The sequence below is a fragment of the Perca flavescens genome, chromosome 24 (genome assembly GCF_004354835.1).
Source record: "Perca flavescens isolate YP-PL-M2 chromosome 24, PFLA_1.0, whole genome shotgun sequence".
NCBI classification, from domain to species: Eukaryota; Metazoa; Chordata; class Actinopteri; order Perciformes; family Percidae; genus Perca; species Perca flavescens.
The window spans coordinates 2668380-2689107 of record NC_041354.1 but is presented as its reverse complement, the minus strand read 5'-3'; the positions used below and the strand labels follow the sequence as shown (position 1 = coordinate 2689107).

Below are 20728 nucleotides of genomic sequence, written 5' to 3'. Positions count from 1 at the left end.
AGCTCTGGCATTATTACTGATTCTAGGCGAGAGAGAACGCTCAATGACTGACTCTTTTTGAAGGTAGAGTGGAAAGACAATGGCGATTTTTTTTCCAACGTGCTCACAAAATGTCTACACGGCAGCGCGCCGATTGATCGCCGGCTTCCGATAACTGCTGATGAAAGCGACAGCTCCACTCTGTTTTCGGCTTGATTTTGAACTGCACGTGGATATAAAACTTTAAAGCTTTGTAGGTATTTCAGACAATGTTTATGATCCTCCTTAGCAGTGAGGAAGCAACTGAAATATTGAAGCGATCTAAGCCTCCTGCACAAGGCAGATTATCGACTAGACGTGCCCCTTGGCGCCAGAATTAGCTGAGCGCAAGCTGAAACCCTCCCACGTCCCCACGGTGGCTGGCACTGGAGCCGTGGTAGTAATTGATTCAGGTCTCCGGGGAAGTAGATAGCAGCGCAGAAAACAAGAGCTGAGCAGGGAAGGACTCACACTGGTCAGCATGTATGTGTGTAGCTTGATGTCAAAATTATGGGTTACATATTTATCTCCATCTCTCCCTCCATCGCCGTCTGCTCTGTAATGTCTGGCCAATGGATGGACGTGGACGTACTGGGACAAGTGATGTGACCTGCCCTGCTCTAGTTAAACATATCTGAAGAAAACCACATGGAAACATAATAGCTGTTAGATCCCGTTTGACCAGCAAGGCTGCCTTTGTAGCCTCCTTGGTTTTATTTTGCAGCCAACGCTTGTTCTGGCTCTCTGCCACCTCAGTCATAGGGGAGGGTTAAACACACACCTAAACGCCAGTTTATCCACCTCCTTATTTGTCACGCCATGAGCTCAGCTTCATTTAACCCTGACAGGAGACCCATTCTCTCTGTGGTTTGTTTGTTTCCTGACAAAAGGTCTAATTGAGCATTTTAAAAGATGACTCCTTGAGGATAACTACTTTTATAATGATGTGCTTGTGTGATTGGTGGCAATTGTCGCAAAGTTTATCTGGTGATTTTAAAGACTATGTAATGAGGAGTTTTACTATAGGTCAGGGATCTTCAACAGGGGGTCCTCAGAGTCGATGCAGGGGGGCCTCCAAATTATTGTTAATTTCTGAAAGTTTTAGAAAAATGTAAAAGTCTTAACATGAATTCAACATATTATTAGCAAATATAAATTTCCACTGCTTACTGGCCTATAGGTAAGGTAGTCACTAAGGTAGCCATCCACAGATACAGCTAATCCTAAGGATTAATTGTGACACATGTATGTTTAACAATAAAACATGATTCATAATCATCATGTTCATCATGCCAACAATTATTAGGCTATTTTAATAGCTAAGTATTGTATGCAAAAAAAGTACGTATAAAGGCTTTAGGCCACCCTACACGATATTGTAGGGACAGTTTAATATGCAACTTCATTTTATACAATATACGTAGTAGGGGGTCCCTGATCTGTCTCTCTTTCAGTTAAGGGGTCCTTGGCTTAAAAAACATTAAGAAGACCCTGCTATAGGTTTTGAAGGAAATACAATTCCATGAATGTACAGTAATGACTAAAGATTTCTATTTATTGCATGTTTTATTCAGTAATATACAGACAGTAACACAAACTCCAAGTTTGACTGGAGAAAGCTGAGAAATGGAGACGCTTCCATACAGCGAGCAAGAGGGTCACTGAATGGTTTGATGAGAGCAAAGATTATCTTGAGTGTCAATGGGAGACTTTAGACAGATGTGTGACACCCGTGCGTTAATGAAATGTAAGGGGCTATGTTGGTAGGGGCATATTGTATCAGATACCATCCAGGAACTTAAGTCTGTGTAATAAATCTGCAGGTTTGACAGCTTGTCACCAACAAAAAAACGGTCCTCCAAAATAGCGGAGCAAGTTGTGCACATAGTGTTACGCAGTAGACATTACCTACATAATTTAAACAGCAAATGAGGACTGTCAGTTCTATTTAATGTATTTATTTTTGTTTGTAGCTTCCATTCTCAACCTTTGGTCAATGTCATTTGTGGGTGTATATATACCGTGTATATATGGGGTTTGGTTTCTACAGTAATGCTAATAAATAAACCATGGGGGAAAAATACCAAACGAAAGAAGATATCTTTTAAATAATGGTGTTCATCCACCTGAGTTCCAGAGACTTGCAAGATCTATGCCAAGGAGCACTGACGATTTTATGAAAGTGGTCCAAAAATAAAGGGACATGTTTTTTGCATCTGTATGTGGTTATATGATATATCTGGTAATATTCATTAGTACTTTATGACCAGGCCTGGATTTTTGACACACGTGCAGCAGAAAACTGAAACCTATCCGTGCATAAAAAAATAAAAAAAAACAGCGTACCGAGTTGAATGCATGCTCAAATCCCTCATTGCATGCATCTCCTATATAGATGCCTCTGACCTTTCCCACAACAATGATGGAAAAAAACAAACCAAAACCAAATTTACTCGGGGTGAAAGGTGACACTAGCACAAATGCAATGTGTATCTCTCTCTCTCTCTCTCTCTCTCCCTCGCAGACCACTTAGAGCCGACTATTTTCTAAAGACAATCTTTCCAGCCGTCCGCTCCCTCCCTCCCGCTCTGCAGCTTATTTCACCTGTTTTTTTTCTTTCCGCCTCTCACTCTCACTGTTTTCCTTTTCTCTTCCTGACCCCCTATACCTTCCACGCTATGGCCTCAATTCAAATCTCCGCTGCAAAACATCTCCTAAGAGCGCTTCGCTGTGAAGGCGTTATATAAAAAAAAAAAACGTTCTATACAGTGAGGTGATGAATAAAAGCTAATTCTGTCTTTCACACTTTCTACTTAAAAGCAAGAATGTATGAATAGCTGCCACATCATTCACTCTGAGGATGAAAGATAAAGCTTTTTTTTATGAATACTAAAAACATTTAAAGACTATTAAATTGACTGTATATAATTCATACAATAATTCATGTTTGTACTCTTTAGTCATGATGGGAAATTCAGTCTACAGCTAAAATTGTACACATTACACATTTGTGACCAGTTAACCAACATCCAAAGTTAAAGCTTAGTTATTATCGAAGAAGAGTTTAACGATCAAAAACTTAAAGGCTAATCTGTTTTACCAGGAATGTGCGAGTGTGGTTTGATCAGATTTGATTGAAACAGCACCACAACTGTCATTACACTCAGGAGTCACGCGTTGCTTGAATTGGACCTGCACACAGGAGGGGCGTGACATCTGATCCCGACAAAATCCTGCTCACTTCAAACTTTGGCAGAAAGTTTTGTGCTCACGTCGGATCCCGTCAATTACTAAGAAGCTGATTGAGAAAACTCGTCTTCGGTGACTTTAAACCAAAAAGAATATGCATGGACCTGCAAGTGTACCATCAGAAACATAGTAGTTTTGAATAGTTTTTGAATTTTGAAAGGTCTTCCTGTAGGAATCATGTCTAAGAATGGTAAACAATTAATATAGCACTAAGAAAAGGTAATCACATATACCTTTTCGTCAGAATTGCTTTCTAAAGGCCCAGAAAACACATTTTCTTTATCAGCTTCTTATTATTATTTTTGCCATTTATTTTAAGTTTTATTTCTGTATTTGTGTTTTTTGTCTGATCAAATCCCACCCACACACCAGATGAGATGAGCTTTTGTCTGTTAAACTCTTAATAAATAATGCCCACGGATGTTTTTTTCAAACTTAAACTTTGATCGTTGCATATTTAATGATAAATATTTAAGGGTATAGATGAAAACTACAATTTAAGGGGCTTTAAAGGAAAGTGAAAAAGCCTCTTTGTCAGTTTAGGTAGTGTAAAGTAAAAACATTTGGGAGAAGACAAGGATGATACACAAAAAGAGGAACTTAATACCAGGACCTACTTTTGACCTGAAACTGATTGTTTGAACAATTTTCAAGAAAGAAACATTTTGTTCTCTTGGAAGAAAGGAGTTGTTCAATCATTTTTTCACAGCTGCCAATTCTTCCCAGCAAACGTTTGAAACAAGAAAGATCTGTATCGAACAAGTGAATTGATTTCACTAAGGTTCTTCTCTAAAGAACACGTTCACCTGTGCGTTCTGCCTTTCCTCTCAAACAGCCCGAGCCATAAAATGTAATTGCCCCGCTGTGCTTTCTGTTCCTTGCTTTTCTCCATATTTATGTGGGCCTGATTCATACAGCGAGACTCACCAACTTAAAACAGGTTCACTTCAGTTTTACTGGGCTTTTGCTTTTTGCCCCTGACTATTCTGCCCTGCTTTTCAGCCCACTCCTAAGCGCGACTGCCCAAGTTGGAAAAGGGCAAAAGAAAGAGTGACACAGACACTTCCTCCCACAGACTTTTGAAGGTGGACGGTGGCTATTTATCTCCCACCCTCAACACTCTTTTGCCTCAAAGCCTTTTTTTCATTCTTCTCAGTTCTGTCATTTTACCTCTCTCGCAATAAAAGTGTCTACCATTGCCTTTAAACTCCTGCCAGTTTGAGTCCATTCACCTCGATCTATCTACCCTTCCCATTCTGTCTTTTTTCAGGGCACGTTAGACCTCCACACCCCCCCTACGGTGCCCCTCGCAGAGTGTCTCTACTCCCTTGGCTGTTACCTCCATGCTGAGTGGGTTGGCAGGAGAGAAGAGGCAGCCAGCAGGAGGCGGGCCGGGCCTGCCAGAGTGTGTTGCCACCCTACCGAGCCACTGGCACCGGCTCACGGTTATGGCTAAGTGTTGATATGGCGTTAAGACAGGACAATGAGGAGCAGGGATGAGAGGGGCGGGGGCGTCCCTGTGTGGATCCAGTCACCGTTGGGTCAAAGAGACACTCACCATATGGACAGCATGGATTGGGTTGTGTTCACTGTCATACAAACCATAGACTTGAACAGACTTCACAAGCGGTGATGTAAGACCCCCTGCTGCATCTCTGGCCTGCCCCCCCACACACAAACACACACACCACACAAAACAGTGTGTAGCTTCTGTACCTGTGCAGATGAAGAACTTGGACTCTCCGACACTTAACTCCACTTTGTTCAAGGATATGGACACTTGTAGTGCGGCTGTATTAGAGAACAAAGAAGGGACGGGGAAAGACAGAAAAAGAAAGAAGAACATGGATTAGTTGTTAGAGTCTTAAGAATACAAAACACAACATTTTATGACTGGAGAGACATTCTACAAAATGACTTTCAAAAAGTGTCAGTTTCTTTGTCATTGTGGCTCATTTCCTTCCTCGTGTCATATATATTTTTTTTATTGTATGTCACCATACAATAGAGATTTTGGCTTACATGCAAATATCCTTAAAAATAACCACAGCTATTGTGAGCACAAGACACATTGTCCCTTCTGAAAAGTGTATATATATATGTATGTATGTATGTATGTATGTATGTATGTATGTATGTATATATATATATATATATATATATAAAACTTTAACTGTTTTCAAAGTTCCTGTTCAACAGAACAGCAGAGCTATTTCTCCTTACAAAAATACTGATTTGCTTGATACATTCTATTACGCATATGGCTGTTTGTGACAAGCTTGTCAGTCACTTTCACAATGAATGGAATCCTTTCAATCTGAGGTAATGCTATTTGCAGTTATCACTCTTGACAATGGTATATGCAGTGAACAACAGTGGGACGGGAATTTAAGAAGCTGAGAAATAGAGATCAGTAAATAACTGCTTGTATTTTCCTGTGTTTTGTCAGGTTCTTTTACATCCTGGATAACAAATTGAGAGCCTATCACACTCTAGTACAGAAAAAAAAGCTTGCAGAGTCAAGGTACAATCAAAGACTGTTTTTCTGTGCTGCTCTATTGTAAGTCACTATAAGTGCTGTATCGCCACATAATGGGGGCTCCTGAATAAGAGTGTGGCTCGATCTTGTCTGACATGAATTTTTTTCGAATGGGGGAAAGAGGAAGAAATGCAGGAGAAGACTTGTAGCAAAGAAGAAAGTGAAAGAACAAAATTAAATCCGACAAAAAAGGGAGTGTTTGAATAGCAACACGGCAAGCTGGAGCTTAGAATGTATCGCGATGTCTAATGTGATGAGTAATGATTGGTAACTCAGCGGGGAGAGGGTCATTTTTAGGCCAGAGCCTCTCGACGCGGTGGGAGTCTCGCTACGGCACACTGAGTGAAGCGAGATATTCGATGAGCCAATCATATCTGTGGTCTTCATTCTTTATCCTTAGAGCTGCAAGTCTAGTGAGGATCAAACACACATACAGTATTCACACACAAGCTATATAATACAAATGGATGTTATTTCTATCTACAAAGCTGGAAACTTAACAGTGGAGCTCAAGGTGCCTGAGGAAATTATGAAATGATTATCTGCGGCTTCTTGTGTGTGTGTGTGTGTGTGTGTGTGTGTGTGTGTGTGTGTGTGTGGGGGGGGCTGCAGCTAACAGCAGCTGATGATCATGGCATACTTGAAATTAGTGGACTTCACCATTTTGTATGAGCAGGAAATGGAATTCCAATACTTTGGAATACCACTGCTCATTTAGAGTCATTTAAATGTTTAATAAAAAATAAAGTTTAGATATTTTAGGTGTTCCTGGAGCCGCTTCACCACTATCTGCAATTAGCAGGCAGTTCTTTGTGCAATGCATTGTGGGACAGTACTGTCCACGAACAGCACACTCACATTAATTTTCTAATACAAACACACTATGCAATCCAAACTTGCTTAGAGGTAGTATGCAGTATGGAACTGAGAAATAGCGATTGTCTACAAACATACTGTACATACACGTACTGTGGTGGTTCACATTAATCCAAATACTGCTCTGGGGTTGATTAATCATGTCTATTTAACCCGGTGCCCTTCCACACTGCCTGCCTCTGACTTAAGGCAAATTCCAATCAACGCTGCAAGTAGGTTAACGGTTTTCAATTATTAATTGATCGCGGTCTGTTAATGCTGTATGTGATTGATCACGTAATAAGTCCCTCACAAAAGCCAGCGGGCAAAAGAAAAATGGGCCTGAGCTTTTTTTTTTTCTGTGCTGCCGGAGTCATTGTTGTGAATCATATAATTAAGTTCAACCTGGAAAATATAACCATTCAGTTGGCATTTTTAAGCTACACCACAGTCCCTGCAGCGAATATACATTGGCATTTTAATGAAAATTCGGACTGGATTGGAAATATGACACAGGAGAATTTGTTTACTCAACGCTGTCTCGCCTGCTGGGGACACAAAGAGACATACTAATTATATCCATTTTCAGAAATGGAATGTTTTCAGCTGCGTTCACCTGCTTATTACAGAGCTTGGGTCAATATGTTATGAGCATGGTAGCAATTATCAGCTCCAATTATTAGCTCCTCTGAGAAGCGTCGGAGTCGAGGAAAATAAGACAACAGACAAAACCATTGATTGCCATTTGTAGTGTGTCTGAGACGGTCGATACCATACATGACTTGCCAGCTCATCTAACAACGTTGAGACATGAATAATTCCAGTATCAATTTTAAAATCTCAACCAAAAGAGGCAGGACTTTGCCTAGAAAGTTGCCAATTCAAATCATGTAACTGACTGGGATCATTGTTTTTGGTTTAAGGTCCAAAACTTTACTGTACTGTTCAGTATCATTTCCAACGGCAACGGGCAGCTGTTTTCGGCGCAAATGCTCTGATAAACCAACCCACCTACCCAGCACCAAATGGCACATAGACAAAGTTGTGTGGACAAAGGTGAATATAATGGAGGACTTAGCAGCTAAAAAGCCAAATTTCCCCCTGAGGAGTTGTTGAACACCAAAACAGGGCTGAAAGAAGAGTGAATGTTGGACTCACATTAGCTAGGTGGTGAGAATCAAATGGAAGCCCATTTCTGCCAGTAAAAGAAAAAAAGTTTAAAACATAGCCTTGTGATAAAAAAAGGATCCTGTAAGTCTTTATGAGAAACTTTCCTAAAATAATTACTTAGTATTTTGAAATAATGACTCAGTATTTTGAAATAATGACATAATATCTCAAAATGATGAGACATTTTCTCAAAATACAGAATGCCAAGTCATTATTCCTAGATAAGTTGGTCATTATTTTGAGAAAGTTTCTTATTATAATGAGAAATCTCTTTTTTTTTCATCAAAATGGCGGAAATGGGCTTCCACAGTAAGGCAACTCTTAATATACTATAAGACGAGAAAGACTTTATTGTCCCTGTGGGAAATTAGCCTTGGACATCACAGTGTCTGCAGTATAAAATCACAGTAAAACAAAAACAACAAACGCATTCATCCATAAATTGCACATGTCCATCTACTTCAGAAATAGTACACGCATAATACAAAATATTATATAAACAGTGATTGACAAGCATTTTTGATATGGGTGACAATTCCAGATATCCCTGTATGTCCAGTTTGGCAAAAGCATACAGTGAATTTGCAACCACTTTAAGTTGCCCAACGTTGCTGTCAGTCTGTAAAACTCACCAGTTTTATGTTTCTTGAAACAATGCCAAAATCATTACATTCCTCAAATTTAAGGTCAATAGAGGAGGAAGTGCTGACTCCGCTGGCCTCATGACATGATTTAGCAACATCTGGACCCAGTGCAATAGTGTATGAAACTTGCCAGAATTTAAGTCAGTGTGACAACACAGAGTCATTTAACAGCAGACTAAATCCAATGTTGAATGGCACAGTGTCCAATCAGCTGGCAGGGAGAGAGTGATTCCGTGCTCCTGTACTCCAAAAAAAAAGCCCCAAATAAAGCCATGGCTAAATAATATGTACCACAGAGAACGTGCCTTTATTCATACATGTAATAGCGTGTAGGGGTTTATGTGTACTGTATTTCTGTGTGGGTGGGAGGCATTGTGAGTGTGTTTTTGTCAGTGTGTACATGTATTAAGCACATTGAGCAGATATGCCCTCGGGCAAAAAAAATGCTCTGCTTTAATTGTCTGTGATTTGGTGGAGGAGTTGAAGGGAATTCTTCCCTTGAACCACAGAGACGGCGAGAGTGAGACAAAGACAAGAAGTGAAAGAGTGGGTAGAGCAAGAGCAAAAGAAGGAAGATAACATACTAATTACTATGTTTTGTATTCACCCAATTCTGTGTGTCTTGTGCATTTCTTCAAAGGTGTTAGCTAAGGCAGAAAAAAACTATTTCCTATAAGAAATTAGCTTCAAAAACACTAAAAAGACTAAAAAGGTGTGCAGTGGCACCAGGTACCTGATGGAGATATTTGTTTAAGAAAAATATTATTATTATGTTTGCAGTTATGGTCATTATTTCTATTGGTCATGATTAAATTGTACTTTTCCAATTAAATTATTTTTTATTATAGCCCCAAATCACAAATGTGTCTCAAAGGGCTTCTTTCAGATGAGAGAAGACAAAACCTCATCTGCAACATGCCAATTGCTGAGATCTGGAAAAACAACAACATCATTACAACGAGGTCAGATGGGTCAACAACAAAAAAAACAAGTGCTCAGATGATCAGACAGGTTGTGTATGTATATATATATATATATATATATATATATATATATATATATATATATATATATATATATATATATATATATATATATATATATATGTATGTATATATATAACTAAGCCCCAAGATGTTATGCTAGATGCTATTTCCCTTTGTGTTGCTTCTCCTGTTCAGTTGCCGACATGTGATCAATTAACAAATCAGCTGCTCAATTTGACTGGACAAGCCATTATTTACACCATTCATTTACAAGTGCCACTTTTAAAGTTGAAATGAATGATTACTTAATTAAATGACTAATTTATGTCAGTCGGTGAATCCCAGTTAATTACCCAAACAAGCATAAAAACCTTCCAAAGTAACAGAATAATTATTCAGGCTTTTACACAGAGCATTGCATGCTGGGAAATGGAGTGCATTGTATTTTGACATTAACCAAAAAGAGAAAAAGAGAATAGTATGTGCAATGAGCCATCTCAACCGAGGCTATGAGGCAACAAACTAAATCAGAGAAATATTTGGGAGGATGTTAGGAGTAATTTATGTTTCATAGCAACAGACAATATTTCAAAATGCTGTTCACATTACATTTTGAAAACTGTTAGTAAGGACAGTGTTGGTGTTTGATATTACAGTATCAGTACGTTTGTTTTACATAGTAAAGAAAGCTCTTGTGAATCAGTTATTGCCAACTTTTCCTATGGTCTGTCAAAGCATTGCCCCAGTCCCCAGTCCTATAGATCTGTCTGGCTGCATAACAAGCATGTTTTCATGCTGGAGAGGAGGGAAGAGGAGAGTTCTGGTTTTACTCAGCCAACCATATCCAATTGTGCCGACATACAGTATCAGGCCATGTGTACAGTCTCAGGCACAACCCACAGCTACTTATTATCTTCCCCTTCTCTTGCACACCTTCTCTGTATCTCTGCTTTTTGCTCACCAACTGCTTTGCCATTTATGTCTCCTACCTTAAGCCTCTTATGCCTCAGGCTACGGTGGCTGCTCACTATATCCCAAAACCACACACACACACACACACACACACACACACACACACACCACACACCCACACCCACACACCCACACACCCACACACACACACAGTGTGCAGCAACATGCAAATACACAGATGTTTTGTTTCAGACAGATGTGAAATGTTTTGCTTATTAATAAGAAAATGCTACTTATCTAGCAGGTGGCTAAAATGACAATGTTTTGCTCTCTTTCCCTTTGCAGATAGAAAAAAAAGGATTATTAATTTGGCCAGTAGTAATATAGGTTACAAAATAAGCATACACACTTTGCAGGGGTTGTTGCAATATGCAAGTTTGATTTAGATTTTTTAATTTTGGCATTTCTCAAAACGACTGATATATGATCAGTAGATTTGACAAATTACACAAGCGGCCCTTGGGCCAGTAAATTAATCAAATCATCCTCAAGGAAAAGAAAATATAACTTCACGAAACTTGATCAAAGAACTTTACCTTTCTATCAAAAGTTATAAAAAGGTATAAGGTGCCTTCAACTGTATTAGCTCCTACGTCTGTGATCAAAAGCTGGAAATAGCTTGTCATTTATTGTCATTAGATTGGAAACACACACTGAAGTTTGATCTTTGAAGTAAAAACAAAATGTAATCTTAATGTACTACAGGAAATGACAATGTACACAGAAGACACATTTCACCTGTCTTTGTTGGGTCATAACTTAGAGATGAAATGACTTCAAGATGGTAATATTCTGGATAAATATTATACTAATAAAGACTAAATGTCCTTAAATCAGTGGTGGGCAGGTGTTTGATTGTTAATGTGAAACAAAAATTAGGGGTCGTTGAGGTTTCTGAGATCCGGAAGAAACCAACATGTATGAGTACTTGGGGGAACTTTTAGGGGTTCTTCATACTGTAACTATTTAATAATCACATAGTTGTTGGAGATTAGGAATGGGGATGATTGATGAATTTGTTGTGGTTCATCCACTGTTTGGCATTTGAAGCTTCTTAAGAAATCATGAAGCCCTCTGGGGTGCAGTTACCCAAAGGGAAACATGAACAACATTGCATAGTGAGTTATAAGGCAATCTTTTCAGCTGCAGAATGAACTGCTTATTTGAGCACTGTCAATGACACCAATCACCCTCTATATCCACAATTTAAACTGCTGCAATTTGGCCGCAGATACAGGGCTCTGAGGTGTAGAAGGAATTGCTTTGGCAGAAGTTTTGTCGCTTGTCGTAAATGTGGTTGTTTCTATGTGTCTATATACCTGTCTTTATGTTATCTGTTGATGTATTTGTCCGTGCATATTGCCATGTGCATGAAACAGACTGTGAAAACAAATCTCCCTCATGGGACAATAAATATCTATCCATCTATCTATCTATCTATCTATCTATCTATCTATCCATCTATCTAATGACGTTGCTTTTATTAAAATGGTATGAAGTTGTTTTACAGTCAATCTATGAAGCTGTAGGACAATGACAGTTCTATATTCCTAAAGGACGGTTCTGTCAACAAATCGAACACTAAATCTATTGAAAGCCAGTCAGACAATTGAGTCTGTGTCAGAGGGCAGATGGGTTGCTAGAAGGGAAAAAAGCTGAGCTCCAAGTAGCAATGCAATCATCAGCCATGAAAGAAATAAGGGGGGTTAACTGCCAGGGCTCCAATACTGGTTTTCAATTGCTACCTTGCAATCAGAGCTTCTTAATGTCAAAGGTGCTGGTACGTGTGGGGAAGCGATTCTCCAAATGACACCTAATTTAGTGTGCACAGGGAGCACACACACAGGCAGGCAGACATGCAAATTCACAAAGTAAAGTGCAATATGGGACATCCTACAGTGCCACAAAGAGAGACACACTCCAGTATGAACTGGGTGTTGTCTCATAACCTCGGTCTTCTTTATCCTCCACCACCGAGATGGTTTCTATCCTAGATGGAGCACAAACTGGAGCATCACACTGTGATAGAGTAAATCCCATTTGTTCGGATGCTGCGTTCATATTTATGGAAACATAAGAAAAATGGTGCCTGTAAATGTAGGTGCAAGATAATGTCCTTTTCCTCATTCCCTTTTTCAAAATAGAATGATGCTCCAATGGAAATTATAAAGGAAGCTTTGACCATTTCTTTTATTTTCTATTCTTTCTTTTTCTCTCTGCACTTCTGAGTCCTGTGTCTAATCTGTTAGTCTTAATTTCTTCTTATCTCTCACCCTACCATTTATGTTTCTCAATTTCTCCTCTCTCCCTGTCCTCAGGCTGCAACTTGCTTTCTGCATACGCCAACATCAGCGAGTGTGGTTTGCTGCATACGCCAACATCAGCAAGCAGCTGAGAGAATACAATAAATCCAGGAATTTCACTCAGGATGATTTGCTTCAAAACGCCCTACATTTACACTTCAATTATTTCCCATACAGCCCCTCTCTCTCTCTCTCTCTCTCTCTCTCTCTCAAGACTAGGCATAATATTCATATCTTACCAAGATGTGCTAAGTGGAAAAATAATCTGCCTCTTCTTACAGCAATACAATACAGTAATACCACGGTGACTCAACTTGAGTCGCAGTTATCCCACTTTTATCTCCAAATACTTATAAAGGACTACATTTACAACAATGCAGAACTCAAAATCAAAGGCATCCATTCATCCCCTCGCCAATATGTCAGCCTCAAATGCTAATAAAGTGTTGACCAGGTGTTAGCTTGTAAAATGAATAGAATAAGTGGAGCAGCGCTGACAGTGTTAATGAGTTGCCTGAGCTGCCTCCGTTTCCAAAAATGGTGGCAGTTTCTTCTAATAAGGTCATCCATCAAGACGAAAAGGTTCCCGTCAAATAATTATGGTAATGAAGCCAATTAAAATGGCCAGCCATTTTTCTGAATACAGACTAAGATAATTTCATATATATATATATATATATATATATATATATGCTGCCCCTTCCACTTCAGTATCGCTCAGCAATGCTTTAATGTGGAATTAAAATTCCCGGAGGTTGACAGAAAAAGGACATTTTCAGATGATAGGTTACTGTCATCGGCATATGTGGCATTAGACTTCACCATCATTGTAGCATCTTGGACAGGGACATCATTTTGGTTTTGGGCAGGTACACATTGTTCCGAGCAGTAGCTGAGAGCTGGTTTAAAAGGCTGCTACAGATTCTCATGAAAGGTGCAGCTGTGTCTCACATTTTCTGCACGTAGTCTGGAAATGTATCAGTCACACCAATAATAGTCTGGAGCAGACAGAGTTGGAGTCAGACTGTTCTTTCTGCCTCATAAGAATGGACTCAAGCAGAGGTGGGCGAGAAGTTTTGCTTATAATGATCCCAGTGAAAATTCAAAATGTCCTGCCATACATCAAAATATTGATCTGGTAAACCGGCCGGTTGAGCTCAGCGGATTATTTCACAGGCCCTTTATAAGCACACGGAGATATGCGAACCCACATGCAACGGGAGGCTTTTCCGCTTCTGTGGGAGGAGGTGACTCGATTGAGTTCGGCGAAGAGTGATTCAGTAATAAAACCAAAAGGCCTTGGAGACAGTTTCCGATTTCCGAGGCACGGCTGAGGGAAGTCTCGTAGGTTGCGGGAGAGTGAAGGTCCAACATTTATAAGGAGCAGACAGATGAGCAATGCAGTGTGCGTGTGTAGAGGTCGATAGAAAAAACTCAACATGAATACTCATTATTTCTACATGAAAAAGTACCCACTGTATCAAATCCTGTCTACTAATGTATCTTATTTTGCCATCTTTGAAGATAAATGGCAGTTTCAGGCCATACAATCAAATAAAGCAAAATGCAAATAGAGGATGAGTGTCATGACTAGGCATAGCAGCCTCAAACACCAAGAATTATTGTAAGCTACTGTCAGCAAAAAGAGCCCTCCAGTGAAGGCATGTAGGCGTTTTGCCCGTCAGATTTACTAAAAGCAAGAAAAAGGTTTGCCGTTGACAACACTCTCCCGCAATTCTACACTCCTCTTTACGGTCCCCTCTCCAAGAAAGAAGCAGGGGCAAATAAATATAGAAGTAATCCATTTCTTTGTTCAGCCATTCTCCTCCGCCAGCTGTTTGCGTGGGAATAAAGCCATTTATGAACATTTTTAGAGCAAACAAATCACAATAATTATGTTTCTGGTTAACTAATGTAAGCCTGTCATTGCAACAGAACAGTATGTGGTGCAGAAAGGGCAACCACAGATGTGGTGATTGGGTGGAAAATACTACAGTGGTTACTGTGGGTGGCAGACCAGTTGCTTGCAGACGCCTTGTGCGGCTTGTCACACTGGGAGCTAAATCTTTAACAACTGCTCATTATCGCAATATTTGAATATTCACACGGGACATGGTAAGTAGCTTTGTGGGTGACGTAGAAGTTGAACAAGTAAACACATGCAGAATAAGTGTTGATCACAGTACATTTTCACAAGTATTTTCAACTAAGAGCAACGTCATTTCAAGGGACTTGGTTGCACTTTAGTCACAAAGGGGGCCACAGCTTTCGATTTGATGTGCAGCTTCTTTTCTTCTTGTATTTTCCTCCCCAGAGACTACAACTTCATCTGCACTGACGACCTGAGAAAGAGCACTGAATTCAAACTAATTTTTATGGGACAAAGGGTTAGGAACAGATGACTGGAGCGTGATGTTTCATAAGAGCTCTTGTCACTGCTTTTTCCCTCTTGCAATAACATGAAACTTTTTGTTTCTGCAGTTTAAACTCACATCGTCGCACTACTCAAACAACAGCTCAAGCAGAAGCCCTGAACAAAAACCAAAGATTTACAATACTGCTGTCTCCTGGCACAAGATATACACAATTGTGTTTCATCCCCAGCTGGGAGCTACTCCCTGTTCTCTGAACAGAGACTGTTATTTGGTCTCAGCTGGCTAGTCAAACTCACTTTGACAATATGCAATTCTGCCAGTCAGACCGCTGCAAAAGTACAATTGTAAATTCTCAACAAACAATTGGACTGTTGCAGCATTCGACTACAAAAACCCCACAAACATATAAAAGCAACATCTTTGACAGTAGTACAACTACAAATTTAGAGCATAGTTTTGATGTGTGTAATGGACATGTACATCTAAGCACTTAGAAGCCTCACCAAGCCAAAATATCTCCAAACATTTCTTCATGTGAATTCCATATTCAGAGAAGACAAAAAAAACAGAGTAAAGCATCAAACTGATCACCGAGGGGTGACTGTAAAGACTGTAATCTTACTTCCCATTTCATGCATGCTAGCGAATGACAAAGAATGTTCTTTTTTTTCTGTGGCCAAGCGATCATTGCCGTGGGGATTGAAATGGCACGGTGGTGGGCTGATTATTCTCCTGCCACATCCTGCCGGTGCCTGTGACATGGCCATTATCTCAGGCCTGCGGATTAATTCAGTCACAAAGGAGAGGTCAGTGGCTCCTGCCAGGCCTGAAAGAGGAGACTATAGGGAATAATGCGAGGGAGAGTGGGGCAAGGTACAAACGTCTTCTTCCGGCCTTTCTGCAATGAAATTCAAAGGTTTAAGGTCAACAGCCTCCCTAATTGCGAGGGTATGTCCCATGACAATACCAGTGCAGACCATTAAAGCTGGACTTCCCTGCTAAATGGAATTCTCTGCATTGTAAACTGAATCACACTCATTTTCTAAATTCTGCTGCAGAATGGGATAATGCTGGGCGCCCCATTTAAGTATGAATTGGATTGGATTCTAAATCCCAATCACATTGAACTGGTAATGAATACTCACCAAGAAGAAGGCAGGATTTGATGTGTTTGCACAACGAGCGATGCGTCTGTATGCTTTTGAATTGAATTTCAAATTTCATACGGATCACATGGCTGTGAAAGTGCAGCCTTGAAATATAATGTATAGCACGACATAGATGAAAGTAAATGAAATAACTGAGGCATACTTTTATAAATCCGCTAATGAGTAAAATGTCTTTAAAGAAAAGATTTTTTCATCAACATCATTCTCTTCTCTGATCTGAAGTTCAGTGCTTCAAACCTTTATTATTCACTTTTCAACTTGTCCTATTCCTCCCACTCCAGCACACTTTTGTATTTCTACTTCCCTTTCTACCTATCATCCTTAATTTTACTCAAGCCAGAGCCTTTCATCTTACCCTTTTCTTGCTTCATTGTGCAATGAATTGCCTGTTCACCTTTACTGATTCCTTTCGGATATCATGTCTGTCTGTTGTTCACTCTCCCTCTAACTTACTCTCTCTCTCGCTCTCTCTCTCTGACAGTTTGGTGGTTGCCCATGCGGTGCTCCTGACAAAAGCTGCCACCAAGTGTCACCGTGGCCCAGCCAACCAGGGATTCAGGATGCCAGGACTGGCACCACTGAGTCCAACCACACCAGTATAAATGAAGAGTTCATTTGTAAAAATTGTTAAAAGTCATTCTTATAAACCAACACTAGTTTGATTGATATTGTTTGATTGATTTCATGACATTTAATCCAATAGCTGTTGAGATATTTCAGTCTAGACCAAAGTGGAGGACGGACAGACTGAGATTGCCATCCCTAAAACTATGCCTGGCTAAACAGTAGTCTGTGCACACAGCATTTACCAAAGGGTAAAAAATGCCTTGGTCGCCAGACCTTTATCGGTACTGATAAAGGGATCCATTATGTTAATGGATAATTTACAACCACCATGAAAAATGCTCATGTAACTGTAGTGACTTTGAAGAGCACCATAAATCAGATCAGTATAAGCTGGCATACTGAACATGGGAACACTCTTGGACATTGCAGTACAATTTTTAAAAGCCCTTAGTGAGTATCCATTGATTAGCCTTTATTTATCCAAAGGTTTTTTTTCTAGGCATCTTCCTCTGCACTGCTCCGTATTTCTTACCACTACATTCAGACATGAGAGCTGCCTGAAATAATTTTAATCTTCGACTAAACACCCAATATCTTATATTTGATGTTGTCAGTGATGATGAAATAGCATGTTGTACCATGTTAGAGGCAGACAAAGCTGCAAAAAGCAAGGTATAATATAGTTTATATTTAAACCAAATGCCACTTTCATGTAGAATAGGTGTTTGTGATATCATTATTGGCCTTAACTCCGGTTAGAAACTTTAATCTGTTGCCGTGGGAGACTGGCTTCTCCTTAGGTGTGGCTAAAAGTCAAGTCATTATTCAAACTGATGCTGTGTCTTTGAAAATAAGCAGACTTTAAATGTGAAATGTTGCAGGAAAATAAAACTTATTGATTGGTAGTAACTCTGTGTTCATAAATCATGGATGAATGGATGCATGGGCAGACAGACACACAGGTAGGCAGGCAAAAGCTTCTGGGCATTTTAGCTGTCTTTTACTGTAAGTAGGCGACAGCTATAATAAATAGGCTGACATATCCCTGTGTGTGAAGGTACAGTACGTGTGCATTGAATTATTGTTCAGCTGTGACACTGAGTTTTGCAAGCTGATGGATGTTAGCAGAGTGTGTATCTGCATACATAGGCTCATCTCTCTCGTCGGGAACATGCACTCAGCACCCTACTTAGATAAAGTTAGGCAAACAAATCTACAGTACATGGAGGGAAACCAACCTCTAAAACTAACATTCCTCCATGAACACATACTTTACGTCAGATTCGCATTAAAATGTACTGTATATATGCTACAATGATAACCATAGGCCATAAGGCAAACTCCATACATGTGCAGAGATGTATAGTAACAAAGTACAACTACTTCACTACTGTACTTAAATACTAAAAGGCTGTATCTGGCTGTATCTACTGGAGTGTTATGTTTTTCTCCTACTTTTACTTGAGTACATATTTTCAATGAGTTTAATACTTTTATTCCGATACATTTCTTATGTGCTGCATTGTTACTCATTACTGTTGTGAATTCGTCACGCTACGGAGACTGTGCAGGTTACAGTGTGTGTAGTTACGGCTACATTAGTTACGTACGCTAATTACATAAGTTTGTACTCTTTTCTATTTAGCTGTTGTTAAGCTATTCCTGAGTCTGCAGTGAGTACTGAATGTTAACCGTTTGACCCTGTGATGTGAAGCTGCTAGTTTATCTGTATTTTGCTAGCTTGCTAAAGTTCCACTGTTCGTCACACATGTTACTAGCTAGTGTGTGATACGTTTTTTGGGGCTTTAATCATTATTGTGCTGGAGAGGATGTTCATTTCACTTGCACAGTGTGATAATTGTACATTTTATTACAGTATTTGTTCATTTTGTTATTTTTAATATGATATAATACATTTAATATTTGGCTGCAGCCAAAGGAATTGTGAATGTCCTTTAGGCTAAACATTTGAAATAATATAAACAATATGATATTCAAACTTTTGTCTGCTTTCTTTAATAACTACATAACACAAGTACTTTTACTTTCAGTACTTGAGTAGTACATTTTAAAATAAACTACTTGCAATACTTAAGTACAAAACATGTTGAATACTTTAGTACTTCCACTAAAGTGTGGTGCTTAAAGAGCACTTCAACTTCTACTCAAGTCACTTTTTTGATAGAGCACTTGTACTTTTACTCAAGTATGGGTCTCTAGTACTAAATTATATGTCTGTACATGTGTAAGTTGGTACCACATATACATAGAAAATACAAAACACAACAATACATCACATTCACACACATAAGGGCATGCTTACAGTATATCACATATGTGCACACAAACATACAGCAGTCACACATACATAACACCACAGTGAGTATTCCTGACTTGGATAATTGTCGCCGCTGTAACTCAAAAGACAACATATCCCCCAGCTTTAGAATTAGCATATTCATTATTTAACTGGGGAGCAGCTGGCTAATTGGCAAATGAAATGCTTTCAATAATGTTCACATGAGAAGCAGAATTTGATTAAACTGAATCTGGGGAAAATACCGAAAAGGAAAATGAATATAAATGAGCATGTGGAAAAAAATGATAACTTTTGGGACATGAATAAAGTGACAGCCTGTGTCATAAGCACTGCCATTGCGCAGATGTACCAACTTTGCTGTGTTTGTGTGCAAATAAAGTGGTTTACCATCAACAGAGATGTATCAAAATGTGGCAATTACCGCAGTTTCCCATCCGGCGCTAACTATCCAAAAAGAGAAAAGAAGGATATCACAGTTCAGCTCTGGCTCAGGTACTCCAGTTTTAATGGACTGCCAAAGCCAACTGACTCGTGTCAAGCTTTCTAAATCAGAAAGGAAGGAGGAGGGGGTCGGATGTGCTCGTAAAATTGCCCCCTCAATTCTCGTCTCCGCTCATTCAAGTTAATGACACACACTCTCAAGCCGTATATCAGGGTCTGTTTGATCCTGGTCAAGGATATTAAACTTTGATGGGTTCCCGCATTTACTAGTCCTCTTCCTCCCTATGCAGAGGACAGTGCAGGGTCCATTCGATATGTGCACCCATCTGATAGCCAACAGGAAATTACTCTTAAATGCAGGCCAAAGTGTTGGCACCAAGCTGACAAGGCTTCATCCCAAAATGCTTCACATCCATTTTGGCAATTTTAGCTACTTGTGATCCGCAACAAAAGGTGACATGTGTGTCAGCAGGGTGGCATCAAAAGAGTGCCAGGAGAGTGAGAATGGAGCAGCGGGGTAGTGGTACAGCGGAGGAGGGGGGTGGAAAGACTGGGCGGATGTACTGTTGGGTCACAGCAGCAGAAGCTGGTGGTGACCGTCACTACACATCATCTGGCAGCCTGCCAAGTGTTATCCGCAAAGATACATTTACTATAGCTGTTTCCTGAGGATGACAACACCGCTAGCACTAGACCACTGCTGGCTGCTCTGCCACAGCGACTGCTGGCTTGCTGCTGGGTCACATTTTGAAAAAGTCGTTGTGCTGCTGTAAGGGGTGACAGCCCGGTGCGAGAGATTTCAGGCATCGTGACCCGCATGTTTCCTATTTTTGCAACACTTTCTGCAAGGTTTTATTGACAAACTGGAAGCAACCAAATCATCGATGCAGCTTTTTAATATGGGCGTCTCAATGGTCCAGAGTGTTACAAATGTGTGGAAGTAGTCCATTCAAGTGCCACAGTGAGCTTTTTCTAGCACACTTTAATGAAAGCACTTCTTATTAGACACTCATAAAGTGCTCCAGTATTACTTCTGTTGTTTATTTTCCCATTTCCCACTTTGTATTTAATTGTATACGGTGAGTGGTGGGTGATCGTCGAGCTAGCTGACTGTGACGAC

The 20728-nt window shown here is 39.8% G+C and overlaps 1 protein-coding gene across 3 annotated transcripts in view; it reads right to left on the bottom strand.

Moving 5' to 3' along the window:
• LOC114550980 (neural cell adhesion molecule 2) overlaps nt 1-20728 on the bottom strand; it is a 344160-nt gene that overhangs the window by 86575 nt on the left and 236857 nt on the right. For all 3 annotated transcript variants that reach the window (XM_028572034.1, XM_028572035.1, XM_028572036.1), the window contains exon 3: nt 4984-5058. In XM_028572034.1, coding sequence (XP_028427835.1) covers nt 4984-5058 — 75 coding nt within the window. The remainder of the gene's footprint in view (nt 1-4983; nt 5059-20728) is intronic.